Source organism: Desmodus rotundus, chromosome X, assembly GCF_022682495.2.
Source record: "Desmodus rotundus isolate HL8 chromosome X, HLdesRot8A.1, whole genome shotgun sequence".
In the NCBI taxonomy this organism is placed as follows: Eukaryota; Metazoa; Chordata; class Mammalia; order Chiroptera; family Phyllostomidae; genus Desmodus; species Desmodus rotundus.
The window spans coordinates 81,911,450-81,930,450 of record NC_071400.1 but is presented as its reverse complement, the minus strand read 5'-3'; the positions used below and the strand labels follow the sequence as shown (position 1 = coordinate 81,930,450).

The window sequence follows — 19,001 nt, the reverse complement described above, 5'->3', positions numbered from 1 at the left end:
ATTCCACAGAACATTATAATTGGTCAAATATGTAGAAGCAACACCGGACTACAGAAAGCTGATCACGTTTCTTTACTTTTAGACTCAGCGCTCAATTACTCACGGATTTCCGATACAAGGGTTCCTAAGGCCTATCTTGGAATCCTTTCCTGGAGGCATCTCTCAGTATTCTGCAGCACACATTTTGGGCACCAGTGACCTTTATTCTTGGAGAACTGTAATCGTTTCTTTGGTCTTTAATGATAAGCTTTCCACAATTATCAAAGGCCACTAGAAGCAGCCACATACAATGTCCTTTGTTCTTTGCTATAAAAATACCAAGGCGGACACTAGCCGACAATCAGATCAAGTGTAACACCGATTAAGAGTCCCGGACTGCCTGCGTTTGACTCCAGCCCCCACTCCTCGGGAGCTGCGTGACGTGCCCTGCACACTCAGTGACCCGGAGTCTTTATTCCGGAAACAGCCTCTCCTTCATAGGGTCGCTGTAAGAATTAAAGAGGCTCTCACACGTACTCACGACTGTTCCCATCTATAGCAAGCACTCAGATGACAGCTATTTGTTTCTGTTGTTATTTAGAGCCAGGAAAGACACGGTCTTTTCTGAGAAAGCGGCATGCGCCTCTCATGCAACATTCAATAGACAAATCATCGTGTTTCCTCTTATGCCCTGGCTGCAGGGCAGAGCGGACCAAATCTGAAGCTCAGTTATAGCAACCATGCTAATCCCTACTAGCTTTACGGATTTACTATTAACAGTGTGGGAATCTTATTGCTCTTTTTTTCCCCCCTCAAACACTTTTTGGAAAGTGAATACATAAAATCAATATAGGAAGTTTCCACTTGACCATCTTTCGGCCTACACACCACTGTACGCCCCATACAGAGGTCTTTTTCTCCATTCACTGACCTTTGCAAATGGGCAGCTTTTCCCGTGCGCACTCTGTTGTGTTTTGTGTTTTCATGATCATTTCCCAGCTCCCCAATTTAAAAATGTCCTATCATCTGACTCCCCTGCGGCCTTTCTCCCCTGGCCTCATCCTCGTAGTGTGACCCTCCGATTTCTCCCACCTCCCTCCCTTACCCGAGACAGCCGTAGTCCAGAATCTGACCATCTCAACTCCTTGTTTCACTGTCCTCCTCCCAATCGCCATGGCCTCAGCGCCCTGCCTATGATTCTCTTCTCACTCTTCCCCTCCTCAAAAAAAACTCCACTGTTCAATTGCTTATCAGACAAAATGCAAATTCCTTAGTATAACATGCAAAGTCCTTTAAATAGTGGCCCCCACCTACGATTGATTACGCTCATCTCACTCTCTGCTCTGGCTACACATTCCTCCCTGCCCCGCTGGTAGGGGAAGCTAGTTCTCCAACCCACCCCCCAGCCCCAGCCCCGAAAAACTCCTATTCAGTCTTCACCATCAGTTGTCTTTGTGGCGGTCTCTCCAGTCTCTGAGACGGTTCATCACTGACTTCTGTGCCCCAGAGCACTTGTAACACCGGGTTATAATGACATGTTTATATTTTGGTGCCTTTTATGACATTTGGGGCTCTGGGAGAGTAAGAACCAAGGCTTATTCAGTTGTGTAGTCCTGGCAGCTTGAAAACCACACTAAACACTCACTAACTAGCTGCTGAATTGAATGGAATTATATCCTTAGGCCTGGAAAGCGACTAAAGAAGTGCAGGCCACAATCAATTCTGCAGCAGGAAGTGAATGCAAGGCTGAGGAGGACAAGGCCTTCATGGGGGATCTGGACTGTGAAGGGAAGCGGGACTGTAAGAACTTCAGCTTTTATCCATCCCGTCCTAGGGGGGCCGCAGCTGTACCTGCAAGTCAGGAACATTCCGCTCACCAGAGGGGTGCTTGCAACGGTCCTCACGACTGTCCACAACTTCCTGTGCCAAGATTCTAGGCTCACCGGACAACAATCTGATCTTTATTCTTATTTCTAAGATTTCTGATGCTAAGATACAGGACCCTGGGATGGAGTACCAACTCCAGTCTCTGAACAGATACTCTTTCCCATTTTAATAGACTTAGTATTTATTCTTAAACCCCATGCCATTCCCTAAAAAGATTTCAGGCAACATTGGTATATTTAGTATAAGAAGACAGTTTAAGAGAGAGAGAATTAAGATAAAGGGAGAAATAAAATTGTCATTCTCAGTTACCCACTTATTTCCATGAATTGTGTAGCATAAAATCAGTCCCCTCGGGCATTGATAAACTCTGGGTGAAGTGAAGGAAATTGAGTTACTGGGCTGGTTAGTTGGACACTGAGCCTTTGAGTCATGGTGACCGCAGGCTGTGTACCTGTCCCCCATTCCCAAGTGGCGCTGAGCGGGTGACCCTTATACAGCTTATTAAATGCAATGTGTATCCCCTAGGGCTTCTCTTCTTCTGATAGCTTCTATTGCCGTAAAAGATCTCAGCTGTCTGATTAATGTGGGAAACGAGCCTCCTTATCTAAACAGGCTCTGCAGCCCTTTGTTTTGGGGGCTCACGTTGTCAAGTGCCAGGAAGGCCTACTTTCATTACATTTTCTCGGACACCACCCTTTCCCCACCCGTCCAACTTAAAGACAAAGTGTATGGACGACCCGTGGGAATCAGTCACTATTGATCACCAATGACATCTACTGGACATTTCATGTCCACTCCCTTATCCTCCCCAGTTCCGTTCCCTACCCTAACATCCTCACCCATCACACTGTCCTCAGAGGTGGCCCTTCTCCCATCACGGCCACCACGCCTTCTCTCGTGCCCTTAACCCCCCTCCCCCTCACCACCTCTGGGAAAGTGCTCCCATCATTCCCCAGCTCTCCTCCCCTACTCTGGCAGCTTCCTCCAGCATAGAAAAGTAACGAGGGATCCTTGAAGAAGAAGAGAAGCCCGGAGCAAACACTACGCAGTATTGCGTGAAAGAATCCCAACCACCACAAATAAATTAGCAAAGATGTGCACATGTAGAGAATATCTCTGAAAGGGTACACAAGAAACCAATAGGGGGGCAGCCTGCAGAACTGGGAACAGAACAGCCAGGGCAAAAAGCTGGAGAAAGGTTCACTTTTCCCTACATGCCTTTAAAAAATAATTATTTTTTAAAGATTTTATTTCTTTATTTTTAGAAAGAGGGAAAGGGAGAGAACCATCAATGTGTGGTTGCCTCTCAGGCGCCCCCTACTGGGGACCTGGCCTGCAACCCAGACTTGTGCCCTGACTGGGAATCGAACCAACAACCCCTTGGTTTGCAGGCCAGTGCTCGATTCACTGAGCCACACCAGCCAGTGCTCTACATGTATTTTTAAACGCTTTAAGAGATGTTATTACCTATTAAAGAATAAAAGTAATGAAATAGACATTTTAATGTTCACATGTTCCAGAGTTCTGCCAAGCCCAGGGTCCTTCTGCCACATAATCCCTGGCCAGGTAAATCCACTGAACCGGTTTCCACGACCGTTTGTGAGCTGGTGACTCGCAGAGCTAACATCTCTGGCCCACACCACTCCTGCAAGCTTCCAAGTCCCATCTGTCACCGTCACACATCTACACGTGAGTAGGTCGCCAGCACCTGAAGCTCAACCTCTTCCATACCCCATTCACCATCTTCCAGCTACCTGACCCGTGAAGGACCGGTACAAATACTGTACATTTATACCCATGTAAATATAGAGGTCAATATAGGAGGGCCCTGCTGCTACTCATCCTGAACTGTCAGTCCCAGCTGTGACCGGCCATCATCCTGCCACGTGCCCACCAGAACTGTGACTCATTTCTCCTCTCCCCCGGCCCAGCCGGCCACCAAACCAGACCGCTCTGCCCCTCCCCCAAAATAGCTCCTAAATTCAGCCTGTCTTCCCCATTTCTATTACTTTACTTCACACCCCAATCATCGCTTGCCTGGGTGTGCATGCTACCTCCCACTCAGATTTCCTTCTGCCTGCGGTACCGCTTCTCAAAGCCACCCTCCTCACGGCTGCCTGAGTGATATAGGTCAGCGAACACCGAGCGCATCGCTCCTGGCCGCCACCCTCGAGTGGCTCCCTGTGCTCGGTGAGGAGGCTCCGACTCCTCAGCATGGCACCACGCGCCCTGATCTGGCCAGCCTCATCTCCCCACCTTTCACTGCATTGCTGCAAAAGTAACACATCTGTGTGCGGTCTCCCAAACATTCTCTGCTGTTCCTCACCTGCTCCTTCCTCTGCTTGGGAGGCCCACTCCTGACCCCCTGCAGCGCCCCTTCCTCTTGGCTATGTTCTCATCATCCCTGGAGACTCACACAAAGGAACGCAGGAGAAGAACACCCCGAATCTGTGAAGACTGAGAACTGCTAGTCCCGGGCCCAAAGTCATGGCATCACTGACAAAGTAAAGCAAAGATCATGATTTCCAGCTAATGTAATTCAGTGGTATAAGCAATGGATCCACAATTTCTTTGACTATAACATTAATAATGTGTGTAATCGGGCCTGGCTGGTGTGGGTCAGTGGATTTGAGCGCCGGCCTGCAAACCGAAGGGTCGCTGGTTCATTCCCAGTCAAGGCACGTGCCTGGGTTGCGGGCCAGGTCCCCAGTAGGGGGCGTGCGAGAGACAACCACACAATGATGTTTCTCTCCCTCTCTCCCTCCCTTCTCTCTAAAAATAAAAATATAGAAAAGAACTATGTTGCATAATTTTTGGAGGAATGAAGGGAGCAAGAGAAAACTGAAATTTAGGCTGTAAAACATCTGGTCATCCAACAAAAAAGACGCATGAAAGGTACTGAGCAAGGTACTACAAATGCACAGAATTGCCTGTTGTCATGTAACATCTACTAACAACTTTAATTAACTTTAGACTTCACAGCGAATTAGGCTACCCTCCCTTTACACTTGGGAACACTCTAATCAATGTGCTGTGCAGGCAGCAGAGTGACAATCCACGTGTGCCTGCCATAAAGGCGACCTTTTCATTGCTAGGGTCACACCTAGCATTTCAGAGCGAGTCTTGTTTCATTTAGACAGCGCAGAGAAGAATACATCAGAATTGGACATTGCAGATTTAGGGCCCGAGATTGCAGGCTTTAATATATGCAGGGGAAAAAGAGCAAACTTTGAGTTTGCAATGTTAAAGGACAGACAATGGAGCAGATTCTCAACATCCAAATGGTCTTGACCGAATAAAGGCGACTCTGAATTATCTGTGGTATGAGATGAATACATTATGCAGAAGTGAAACGCTAAGGGCTGTATAAGGCACTAGGTCCCCTAATTCATGACAGACACTATTGAGAAAATTCCGAGCCAGATGTAGCTGTGCTCAGAGGCTTCACCTTATTTTTGTGGCAAAAAGCAAGAATGAGAGAATGCCAGTCGGGGAGACATACAGGGCCCAGAATTTGAAAGATGAATTTTAAACATTCTAAATTTATGACAAAGCAATGCTTGGCGCAAATCGGCGAGTTTTGGAAAAAGGAAGTATTTTGAAAAGGAAGCAGAAGAAGAGCTTTTGAAAGGCTTTTCTCTATGAAATTAGGTTTTAAAAAAAATTTTAGTCAAAAGTACATGCACGAGTGCTATAATTAAAGTAAATTCAGCTTCATTTCAATTCATGTATTCGTTAATTTATTCAACAAATATTTATTGAATGGTATGTGCGAAACTGGGAGAAACGAAATTCTAAAGACAAAGATAAGACACCCCTGAGACACTTTGAAATCAGCCACTATCCGTTCTCCAAGGGGATTGAGGGGAGGTGTCACGAATAAGAATAATTAACAGGATTCAGTAACACAGCTAGTCAGGAATGGGGATCTCCAAGCCTCTTTCCTTTGCCAACAGGCATTTCAAGATGTGGTAGCTACAGAATAAATGAACACAAAAATACGTGTAGTAAGCCCATGTCCAAAGGACATGGGGCAATCTTGGTTTTATTTTTTAAAAGTTTTTATGCATTTATTTATTTTTAGAGAGAAGGGAAGGGAGGGAGAGAGAGAGGGAGGGAAACATCCATGTGTGGTTGCTTCTTACGCGACCCCAACTGGGGACCTGGCCTGCAACCCAGGCACGTGCCCTGACCTGACCGGGAATCACACTGGTGACCTTTCAGTTTGCAGGATGATGCCCAACCAAGTGAGCCATACTGGTCAGGGCAGATAATCTCAATTTTAAATATCCTTTCCCATTTTCTCTACAAGTTTACTTGTATTTGTCCAACTATGTAGCCAATTTGACTTGGGAAACACAGCCATCTTGGCAGGCACTGAGAGAGGGCATCTAATGGCCTCCTGGGGACTCTGAGAGAGAGAGAGAAAGAGAGAGGAGGAAATGGTGAGCTGAAGGCCCCTTCAGCAACACTGAATGCAAAGACCATGAAGGCTAAGCTACGGCTCTGCAGCTCTTTGGACAGAAGTGTAATTAAATAGGAGAGGACAAAGGAGGCCCGGACAGGCTATTTTCAGAAGGGGAGCGCCACAGAGACATTTCTGTGGGGTTTGGTAGGAAGTGGAAATGTGGCAAAGTACAAGGAGAAAGAAGAAATCTCATCCTGACCTTTACTTGAAGGTCGAGCTAACTTACAGAAAGACTTGCATCCACACCAGATTCTTCATTTTGGAGCTCTAAGCAGCTTGGCATAAGTTTTTTTTCTTTCTCTTAGAGAAGAAACCATCTCGTTTTTGAGAATGGTGTTGGATAGCTTCCAGAGAAAGTATCCACTGGTACCACAAGTAGATGAACTGGTTTAATCATGTCTATTCCTTTAAAATATCCCTTCAAATGAAGGTACGTTCCAGAGAATATGCCACGATTCTATGTAAATGAGATTTAAAGCGATGCACAATTTTATGTAAGTGGTATTTACAAAGAATGCACAATTCTATGTAAGTGATATTTACAGAGAATAACTTTATTCTTTGGTATAAGGTAGAGTTGGCTATTTTGAGTCAGAAAATCTGGATTTCAACTTGGGTCTGTCAGTGGCTGATTGTGAAATCTGGGTCAAGCCATTTGAATCTCTCTGAACCTGCATTTTATTTAAAATAAAACAAATGTATTATCTTAGAGAGAGAGAGAGAGAGAGAGAGAGAGAGGGAGGGGGGAGACAGAGACACTGCTTCATTGTGCCACTTATTTAGGCTTTCACTGGTTGTCTCTCGTATGTGCCCTGACTGGGGATTGAACCTGCAATCTTGATGTATCAGAACGAAGCTCTAACCAGCTGAGCTACCCGGCCAAGGCTGAACCTGCATTTTCCCATCCACCTTCTTTAGAGTTTGTGGGAAGATTAAAAGACCCAAAATACATTACAGTGCTCTGAAAATGATGAAATTTTATATATATGTGTATATATGTATATATGTGATGTCATCAGTACTCCACCCACGCTCTGTGGCCCGGCTGTCATGGTGCGGAGGGAAAGTATGCTAACAGCAGACAGGACAGACCTCTTGACCAAAGAGACACAAGGATACGTTACACGATGGCAATCACATAGCACAAAAATATGTTTACTCCTGGGTAACGGGTAACACCGAATTCTATTTATAATGCCAATCCCAACTTGTTTTCCTATTTCACTTTGCCCCACAAAATAATTAGATGTAACATAAATGCACACTGAGAGTGATCCTCAATAAAGCGGAGGGAAATGTCTTAACTCCCACGGTCTTCACTGCTAACCAGTCTTACAAATGAGGCCAAAGGTAACGTTACCACTAAAACCAACAAAATTTCCAGAATTACCTCCTGGTACTTGGGTGACACCCTAGCTGTATTCTTAACTTAGCTGTTTACCAACTGTTTCCTGAATATGCACTAAATAGTCACACTGTGCGAGGTACTATAGGGGACATTGAGAGGATTACGACACGCACAGTCCTCGCTCCAAAAGCATTCGCCGTCGCGTGAGAGGGAGCCACCGGGAGTAATGGATAGAAAAGGCAAACTGTCAGGGAGTTCTATGAGAAAGGCCCAAAGTACCAGCGTTCTGAGAATGCAGACAAAACACAGAGTCCGAAGGCAAGGTTCGCACAGGGCTGTGTGAGGAAAATTATTCTGAGGAAGCTCATGGAGGAGGATGGGCGGGTGACCTATCCTTGGTCAGATAGGGCAGTGGAGGAATGGGGGTTAGCAGCTAAGCTGAGAAGCAAGCCTGAGCTGGGCCCACGAAGTGCATGAGAGCAGGATGCGTTCAGAAACAGTAGCTAAAACAGCGCGGCCAGAACACAGGTGGAGAGGAAGACGAAACTGTCATAGCGGGTCAAGAGAAGAGTGTGGGTGGTTTTAAATGCCCAGCTGCGCAGCTGGGTTTCCTTCTAATTGCAGAAATGCAATGAGGGAAGAATGCCATGATGGGTCTTGGTTCTGGAAAGATCTACAACTAGAGTTAGTAGGGAGGAGTTATTGGAGGGTGGGGAAGAGACCTAAGGGAGAGGTGACCAAGCAAAGGAGCTCTGGCCGTAGGTCAAGGGTACCAACAGCTGGAAAGAGGGGTGGGGCGGCAGAAAGCACCGGATGAATGGCAGTTTGCTTTTTCATCTTGAGGTGACACATTCCTTGAGGGCATCGGTTCTCAGATACACCCCATTCCTGGATGAGGAAGTCTTGGGGCCCTGGACTAAAAAAAGGAGATGAAAGTACTCGAGTCCCACAAATTTCAGCTACTGCTCCTTTAAAGACTTGCCTGGTGGCATTTGTCTAAAGGCACACTGAATTAGAAGTGATCCGTGCAAAAGCCTCTCTTAACCAAGGGACCTGTGATATCATAAATGTAATACAGAAGTGAAAGTCCAACGGTTCGCGTTTTCCTCACACCACACAACATCCCAGAGTTTTACATCTTTGTCCTCTCCGCGGTCCCTGCGAATCGTCTTTACTCTCTTCTACGATTTCTACTGTATTTACGAGAGCATCTTTTTCAGGTGATGGCTGACAACTGGAATCGTCTCACTAATTCGCTACGATCGGGAGCATAAACGATACCCGCATCTGATGACGAGAAATCAGATGAACTAACCTGTTCCCAAGTATGACCAAGCCTATGATCCTACATTCTTAAAAAGCTTGGAGAGAGATAACATGGCCAAACACATGTACAAATCATATAATCATAAAATTAAATGACCTGCTTTGTTCTTCAATTCCGTTCTCAAATAGAAGAACAAAGCCTCTGGAATGCATGCAAACAATCAAACAGCACCGTCAGCATTCATTCCTTTCCCACCTAAAATATGAGCTCTTAATTATACTAATGCATTCATTTTCTTCTTTCAGATAACAGAGAGAGGGGAGGGGGGAGAGAGAGGGGGGAGAGAGAATATCTGTAAATGGAGCTAAACAGATTATCGGAGAAAACAATTCGACATAGCACGACTCTAAGTGAAGATTCCTGGCACTTTGCTACGTGTGCGAGCGTATGCACTCTGCATACCAATGACAAAGCTGGAAAGAAAACTCACCTGTTTTCTTCCTCAAGATCTGCTAGGATTCTCTCTAGCTCCCCTCTTTCCTCACTCTCTAAGGAAATCAAGATCTGGGCAGGACTACGAGGCTGGCTCAGGGGGGAGTCCTGGTTCAAACTTTGGCAGTAATGCTGGATTAACAAATGTTCATCATCTCTGGAAAATAAAATCAAAGGTTTTGGTTGTATCCCCCCTTACTTGGGTTGGGGGTCAGGGACTCGGGTGTGTATTTAAAAATAGAAACATTTATTTGCTCTTAACAATGAACTAGACCCCCTTTCCTGCTTCTATAGCCATGTGGGTGCTGCCGAGGTTGTGGGCTGCCATCCTGTGGGCGAGAATTCTAGTCTCGTGCTCTAAGTTCCTTTCTGCTCTCATTTTCAATTGAGTTTGGCCTATGTACATGGGTCAATTCATGGCAGAATTCGAGAAATGCCGAGACTCTCTGTTGGCAGTTTAACCAATGGTTAATAAATATTAAAAGACGTAATAATGGCTGCATAATGCTTTTGCTACCAAGCATGTCAACATAATCTGTTCGGTAACCTACACAACTGTTGACACTGACCAGGGGAAAAACCGCGGCCCTTAAAAGAAGAAAAGTAAATATTTTGTTAAGTGGAAGGCAACCAAAAAAGTATGGCTTTGGTAGTAAGCAAGTTTGAACTTGTAAAAAGCCACAGAGGCAGGATAGTACCAATGATAAAACTGCAGACAGATGACTGTTTCGTTCAATTATTGTTTAGATTAAAAAAAAACCCCCAAACATTGGAAGAAAAAAGCCATGAAGGTGACTGAAAGAAAAACCTTTGGGGACCAAAGAGGCAAAAGGCTTTTATTTTGGGAGGCAGCCACAATCCTTCCTTGAAACTGGGAATTCTCCACTACACAGAAAAAATTCTTTAAAAAATAAATTAAAAAACAAATTGTTGTTCCAACTACAGTTGAGAAAAAATTATTTTCTAAATGCATTGCTCCTAGCTCCTGAAAAGTCCATGTACCTCCAAGTTGTAAGAACTTCACTCTGTTCTTAACGAGAGGCTGAAGCCATCTTTGGTTAAATACCATTAAGATGATGGGTTCATATTTCTCTCCCTACGCCCACTGATTTCCTTTAAAAAAAAAAAAAAACCACCTCAGATTTTTAGGAAAAAATCCTCCTGATTTAAATGATTGCGGTCCATCAAGCCAGGTAACTGGCTGAGAAGTGAAATGCTGACTAAAAATAATCATTGGGTGTTAAAAACATTCAAGGGAAGTCAACCAACCCTCCAAACCGCTTCCCCAGACCTGCCCCTAAAACGTCACGACTTCACCCTCCAAGACTGAGTCAAAATGGAGTTTACGTCCTCAGGATGAACTAACGCTTTGCATGTGAAAATAAAACAAAAGCAGCTTTACCACCTAATTCATTATCTCTCTTCCCAAATTCTGAAATTTTATTACTAGAACTTCCCATGTTTAATTACAACAAATAGTTATAATTAAACTTCTCTTGCTGTTCTCTTAGGCAGTCAAAGGATGGCAGCCATTACTACACAGATAAAACTTGAATTAATTTAAACGTGCTGGAGCTTCTGGTATTAAAAGCAGTGACCAGGAGAAGCAAACCACTCAGGATGTTTACATTTGGTTGATTCTTTGGTCACGTATTTTCCTGTCTAAGTACTCTATATATTAACACTTTCCCTCATAGCTAAGAAAGAGAATGGACCGCAGTTACGTTTGGGGAAAAGGTTGTTTTGTTTTAAGTAACTAAGTCATATACGACTGGTTAAGTGTTCCCTTGATTCCTTATTATTACATTAATCGCCTTTATTGTAACAGGTGACATGACTTATTCCCATGTCTTCAATAACCAGTTCTGTATAAATGCCCCTTGGATACTAGCCCTCTCAGCCTGTTCTCATCTGAGCGTCACTTTGGGTTGCCATTTCAACTACGTATGATCCATTCACCATTCGTCCCTTTGCCTAGATTTTCCATGACAAAGTGGTGAGACATCCTTAAGTTCTCAAACTGAAGACTGTTGTATTTCGACCACATTTGCTCTCACTAAATTATCTACTCAGTTAGCAGAGCTTTCTTTTTTCCCCTCCCATTAGTTTCCGAATCCACTCCCTCCACCTCAGGCCCTTGGTTCACGGGATGTTCCTCCGAGCTCCTGTTGTGAATACCTCCCTCCTCTATAATGAAGCCTCTGTTTCCCTGCCAGAGCTCTCTTCCCTGACACTTGTAACATCACTCTGTCTCTCCTTCCTTAAGTTTGACAGGCCTGGCTTATTATCCCACTAAAAACCTGTGACCTAAATTTGTCCTGTCTTCTGAAACCTTGTACGAGATCGCTTCACTTTATTTAGCGTAGGAAGATGCTAAATCTCAAAAACTTACTGCTTTGGATCTCTGAAGAAAAATGCACAGCTAACCTACCGTGTGGGCGTAGCAATGCAGCTCTGCAAGAGTATGTGTCCTCTCCCCCACGAATGGACAAAACACTACCTAGCCATCACTTTAAAAATTAATATCCAATCCCTTTAAGTATCGGGCAGGTCTGGTCAAAAATGAAGCATTTAATAGAATTTAAGTATCTGGGACTCTGTAATTTGTGGTAATACGGTATTAAATAAGAATAAGGCAAGCTGTTTTTGCTACTCTGGAATACCAATAATGCCACAGTTTGGATGAGATCATTCCATGTCAGGTTAAGAGTTAAGGGTGGAAAAAAAAAAGTAAATGAATGGCTCCTTGAAAGATCAAATGTATATAATGCTAATTTCTATCTTCCGTGCTACCCTACCTCTAAATCCCTCAAAGCAATTTCATCTTCAGGAACATTTTGTAAAAAGAGATGGGATACTTACATGCTCTCATTAGGAGAGATGCTATCATTTAGATAAGATCCATTGCTGTTTTCCATTTCTGCTAGCCTGATAAAAAACGTAAAAGCTCATTAAAACTTATGTGACTTCTTAGAATCTATTCAAGACCTAAGCGAACATTCCTGAAAACTAAAGGATAAATCATGTCAAGAGGAGAAAGGAGTCCTTCACATTACAGGATGTGTGTGCTGGCCATTGGAGGCGGTGCGCGGGAGACCACAGGTACTTTAGCAGCTTTACGTTTATGCTCGAAATTATAAAGGAAGTTGTAGTCTGTTGGTTTTCTTTTCTTCTTCGCGGAGCGATCTTCCTTTCACTGAGAACAGGCCTTTGTTTTCCCAAGAAAAGCTTCCCTAGCAATAAATACACTCCGTACCTCACACTACCCCATGTTGCGGAAGTTCACTGCCATTTCCCACTGACGACAGACGTGTTCGGCAGTGAGAATGCTGTATCCTTGAAAGTGAGTGCTCTACACATTCTGCTACCAGTTGTTACCTTTGAAAACCTCCTTCACCTCAGACAATAATACAGTCTTTTGACAACAACTAAAACAAGGTTAACCAAACTCTTACAGATTTTATTTAACAAGCATAAGGTATCTTACGATTAGCAACTCAATGTTTAGGTAGAAAAACCACCTCAAACACAAGGAAGGTGAGAGAGCAAAGTCTAAGGCGTAGAAAAATCCATTATTCTCTTCTTTACAGCGTAGCGTGGAAAATAAACACGTAAATGGGCAGCCAACGCTTTCTTATTCTCCGCATAACACAGTGTCATTTCTTTACATATTTATGTCTGGTCTAGCAGTTCTCTAAAAAAGGTTATACGGTTTCTAAGCCAATTTATGCAACGTGCTCAGTATACAAAACATAACAAAACTATCAGAAATGTTTAAAGGCCGGGCTTGGGGGAGATTGTTCTGGATTAATGCGCTTATTGGTGTCCAAAACCAACATGCGGTGGCGTGGCATGCACGTTAGGGGCAGGTTGATTAGTAGAAATCAGACAAGTTGGGGGGAGAAAAAAAAAAGAAAAGGCTTGTTTCAAATTATTATAGGTTAGCTCTCCTTGGTTAGTTACTTTAATCAATATTTGCCTGGCATTCAACTAGTCTCATACCTGCTAGCATAATGTTCAATGCGTGAATGAGTATCATCGTGTGAAAGCTGGGGGGACGAGGCAGGCCTATAAGGCAGAAAATGTGATTAGTCACAGATACCATCCATTAATGGAGAAAAAAAAAAAACCCACCATACAATTACGTTATATACATGGCCTAGAATGCTTTTATTCTAATTCTATGGATAATGTACACATTTAGTTGTCCGTGTATCTGAGATATCATCCAGTTATTTTAAATCCGCGCTGGCGAGGGGCTCTCTCAAACTTCTGCTTTTATCCAAAGCCATACAGAGGGAGCGCAAAAACTTCGGTGGAAAGTTTCGATTCTAGAAAAGGTTGAGGGAAACAATCTCTGCGTGACATTTTGTCCTCCGATCTCGTAATATCTCATATCCTATAGTTCTGAAATTGGTTGAGCATTATGTGGTCTAAAATTTTTAACAGTTTACACCTGCGCAACTTATTAGGTCCCTTTTTATTGAACAGAAACTGTACATTTGCCTAGAAGACTCACAGCCAGCGATTTCAGTTCCAAAGAGGCCGCTCCAGTATATGACTTCTTAAGATGCTACATATGAAGATGTCTTGGTCTGTGCAACTTTGGAAGGAAGGCGTGTATGTACCAATCGAGCAGCAGGCATATATATCACTACTCCACAGAATAGAACCGAAGGACCTCAAATTACATTGCGATGTTTTCAGGAAGAATGACTAAATTCAACTGGATGTTACAACATCTGAAATATGTCTTATTAGGGGTCCCCGTGTGGTAATATACAGACGGGAAAACAAGAGGGGGGAATTAGCATGAAGAGTCTCTACACTTTTTGGATATTAAAGCCTTTTTTCCATGGGGGGGTGGCCCATAGACTAGAATTGGGGAAGGGTTAACATTTTCCCCCCACCGTTTCACATCTAATCTATTAACTGTCCTTGAAGTTGTTATAGTATCTTTGCATTAACTTTAGGGGAAAAAAAAATCCATCTGTTTTGAAAAGCAGTTTGGGCTTGTGCTTTTTTGTTTTTATTGGAATAGGACAAAAGGTCTCTTCCATTTCTTTCCTCACACAGAAAGCCCTTTGGGAAAGGCACGGATCCAAAAGTCAACAGTAATCTACTCAGCGAGGACTGGTTTAATTCAATGTCCAAGTAGCATTCAAGGACTTGGTAGAAACACTAAGAACACGTTTGGTTTTTCTTACATAAAAAAAGAAAAGTATGTGGTTATCTAGGCTTACATAGGAAATGTGCTAGAAATCCGTATTTCTTAAAGAAGACATACGGTCATAAAATGATTACAACACACTACAGCAAGTCACTGGGGAACTCAAGCCTTCCCTGATAAATGGCTTCTTTAAGAAATCAATGTTGTGGAGGGCAAGAGTCACCATAATCCAATGTGAAATGAATTGTAAAGACATTTAAACTGCCACGAGGACACAAAAGGATGACTACCTAATTTAATAGGCAGATCCAAAGATTTCCATGTGAATCCTCACTACTAGAGTTTTGGAGATTTAATCTGGTAATGTCTCAGAACCCTGGAGCAGCCCATTATTAGAAAAATGCTGACGTTTCTTTAGAAGTTTTCACTGCAAGTAATGATAATTTTGTACTTGAATTATTTGAGTTATAAGCCCTATCTTCTGGAACAGACCAGGCTTTCATTTATAGACTTCTTATGAGCTACAAGCCCACCGTCGAGAAAAACATTCTAATGCTTTCCCTTGTAAGACTCGCTGCCCTGGCTGTGTACAGAAGAAGAACCCGAGACCTTGAAGTATCAGTACTCCAAGGAAACTAGGCATGTAAATCCAAAACACTTTAATAAAATCTCATATAGAAAATCTTATGCAGAGCTTTAATTCTTAGCCTTGAGGAAAATTCCATGTTGTTTTTCTTATTAATGCATACAGCACCTAACGCAGCATGCATACGCACAAGGACTCACAATAACCAGAAATCTAAAAAATATATACACTAAAGGAGGTGCTTATGAAGTCAGAAAATGAGCCAAAAGGGAGTGCTGGTCAGGGAAGAATCACTTAAAAACCAGGAGTTAGTAAAAGTACAAAACCACTTAGTCCGGAAGCAAAACTAAACATGCAAGGCCTTCTTAAACCACTTTTTGAAGGGAAGGAAAGAATACTGTTCTCCCTTCCCACTTTCTAAATACAAAACGGTGCCCCCGGAAGGATCATTTCTTTCATCGTTGACGGCCAATGCCATCCAGTCCACCCACCGCCGTCTCATCTTCTGTGACAACTCCACTAGGTTTTCATCCATTTAGGTTTCAAAGGAGACTAGCTCAAACAATATTGTTTGACAGTCTCCTTTTGGACAAACAATGTAAAAGGTTTCTGCTAGATTTAGTTTAAATCATATGACAGGTACAAGTAGATGTAGGTTTTGTCAAAGGAAAAAGAAAAGATCCATTTCCCAGTGAACTTTCCAGCTCTGTGATCCATATTAAATGGATTAAATGCTGCCATCAGCATAGGATTTGTTAATGTCTGACCGAATTCCTGCAAAATAAAACACCTTAGGACCTGGCTCTGCTGCCTGAATAGAACCGCTCTATGATATATTTTATAAATTGTATAATCCTATGAGTGAGGACTTTAATACAATTACTGGTATTGAAAAAAACAGAGTCTTGAAAAGCAGAAGACTTAGTCTGCTGGGTTTGTTTTCTTCTTTAAAATCAAAACTTCCCACTATTTCTGAATGATGTAGTCAACTTTCATAAGAAGACAAAATGGGGGTATGTGTTAGTTGTTAGAGAAAATATTTTAACAAAGAATGTTATTAATTTGAAAGTTCTTCAAAGTTTAAAACAAACACCCTCTAGTTAAAATTAGTTACATCAAACTCATTGTCATAATTTTCTATCATAAGTGTCTGCATAAAATAAACATCTGTTCTTCTTTCCTTTCAAGGCACTGTTACTTATTATTTTGTGCTATCTCTATCCATATATTTAAAAAAATTATTCTTTAGCCTATTTGCCTTTTGGACTTTTTAACTGGTTAAAACGTATTCCAAGCCAAGGGTAAATTCATTTGTTTATCAGGATCCAATCAAGCTGAGAATTCCAGTATATCAATTTTTAAAAAGCTTCTTATTTGCAAAAGGGCCTAACTTCTATAAACAAAGACGCTACCTGGGTTCGGGGAAACAGTTACCAATAAGAAGGAATGTAATTGAATCTTAGTAACTCCCCACGCTGTGTGAGCGTGACGATGAAAGAAACCAGGTAGTTCACTACTTAGAGCGCCCATATCTCAAAATTAAGGGGCACAATAATGCAACTTAAAAACAAAGATGCCTTACACTTATTCCAGGCCAAGAAAAACGAACCCTCAATTAATCGTTTGCATTTATCACTACAGGTTTTAAAAAAAGGATCTACTTTAAATTAAATTACATGGTGGAACAATAAAAAAGACCCAATAAAAATAAATTGAATTCTTACATAAGTCTGTCTTCTAAATTGGTCATTTATCCCTTATGTGTAATAGAGCTGTCTGATTTTAAATACAGATTTTAATAAAGTACACTTTGAAATACCAAAAATCCCACACAATGACTGTAAAACATGCACACTATTTGCTAATATATAAATTGCAGGCTCCTGAAATGAATTTTCTACCATTATAAACTCTGAGATAAGTCAATTATCTGTTGGTATCTAATATTAGTATTATTAATACATGTCAAGAGTAATAGCAAAGACTGCAGTCCACTTTCCTGCTTATGAGCTAAATATTTAGTTTGGAGAGAACAAACTGGGTTCAGTTAAAAAAATAAGCTCATGTATATAAATATTAGTCCATTAACATGGCATTACCTGATAAAAAGTCCACACACCTCACTGAAATTATTCCGCCCAACTCAACATCATACTATAAAACAAATTATGCTGATACTTAATGGTCTGCTTATAACAGGCCCTGAGGAATCAATCATCACCCCTTTGAAGGTCCTAAAGCCTTGACTCCCAAGAGATGTGGCTAAAGAATGTCATTAAGTAATTGGAAAGCTCTTCGCTGCTTATCATTGAAGAACACATAAATGTGTCTCCCAGCAGTACAACTAACGACCCAATAATTTCTTGGATGTTCTTTTGAACTCAAGGCCAGGACTTCTGCTGGTTCAAATGTGCCCAGGTGGGGCCCTGAACACCTCGCTCTGGTTCTCCTGATCGGTGGGCCACGGCCCTTCTCCACGTCTCACCAAGGGAAGGAAAAAAGTGGAAATGAAGGGAGGGGCGTCAGTATGTCTTTCAAAGAAAACAAATAAACCAAGAAAAATCAGCAAGCGAATGTGTGGGTGGGAGCAGCGCCCTTCAGCGGAAGTACTCACGCAGAATCTACCGGCCAGAAGTTGATCAGAGTAACCGGACTGCAAAACAAAAAATGAGGTGGTGAAGAGACACAGGCAAACTCAGCCGCAAAAAATCAAAATAAATAAATAAATAAACAAATAGATAATCAAATAAGTAAATAAATAAATAAATGAAATAACAGAAAGGTCAAAAGAAATAAAACCCAACCAATTAAGGAGAAACCATGGAAAGCAACAGCCAAAGAAAAGCGGAAAGTGATTTCAAAGGAAAACCAACAGCGGTATGTGGCCACCAGAGTTATGGCAAAAAGGAGGCGTCACAGAGGTGAGGGCAACCTCCATTGGATCATTTACTACTTACTGTGAAGGGATTTCCCGTGACTACCGTTTCCCTCAGGTAGAAAAAAGCGACTAGATATGACCACACAATTAGATCCAAAGAGACATACGCCTACTGATTTGCGAGGGAGGAAAATTCACAATGAAATATTGGAATCACTCGTTTGTAAACAGTCCCATATTTCTTAAAAAGCCTTGTGGAGGTAATTAGCGGCTGTCATGTGGCGTTTTCCCTGTGAGATAAGGTTTTAACGTTTGGGAAAGGTCAGCGTCACGGGACAATCGGCACGGGAAATGCCGACTGCACATCAGCCCGTTTTGCTCTTTTCTGGTAAAGTCAATCTAGAGAAAGAAATAGGAGAGACTGTTTGCACTTGGGAGTGAAGGAGGCTATTTAGCTGAAAGGAGCTCACATATACAGCAAATGACAGTCTGTTTTGCTCTTGCCACTACTCACGTTTCCATGTTGTCCCCCTCTAAGACAGTCTGCACTGGCAGGTAGCCCATTCGGGGATGCTTCGCAAAATACCTTTTGGTTCGAAATTTGTTTTTTAGTACCTTGGCAAAGTCACGAACATCTTCTCCTGAAGTAGTCTGAAAGGGAAAGCACGCTGAGATCAGACTTGGGAGAGGGAGACCTCCAAACAGAGGACCGTGCCAGTGCTCAGCCTCTCAGGGTGTTTGTTCTTTGTAATTTCGGGGAGTGCAGGTTGAGTGCAAAGGCTTTGGAATCAGACAAAAATCAGGGTTTTGAAACCAGGCCTGGCATTTGCTAGCAGGGTTAATTTGGGGGTGAGTTATTTACCCATCTGAGGCTCAGATCACCAAACCTCAAGAAGTTGGTACGATGACTAAATGAAGTATCTCCA

General features: G+C 42.5%; 1 protein-coding gene across 10 annotated transcripts in view; it reads right to left on the bottom strand.

Moving 5' to 3' along the window:
- Positions 1-19,001, bottom strand: part of DMD (dystrophin) — a 1,965,474-nt gene that overhangs the window by 37,065 nt on the left and 1,909,408 nt on the right. For all 10 annotated transcript variants that reach the window (XM_053917632.1, XM_053917633.2, XM_053917631.1 and 7 more), the window contains 5 exons: positions 18,590-18,726; positions 17,812-17,850; positions 13,444-13,509; positions 12,304-12,369; positions 9,440-9,598 (listed from right to left, as the gene is read on the bottom strand). In XM_053917632.1, coding sequence (XP_053773607.1) covers positions 9,440-9,598; positions 12,304-12,369; positions 13,444-13,509; positions 17,812-17,850; positions 18,590-18,726 — 467 coding nt within the window. The remainder of the gene's footprint in view (positions 1-9,439; positions 9,599-12,303; positions 12,370-13,443; positions 13,510-17,811; positions 17,851-18,589; positions 18,727-19,001) is intronic.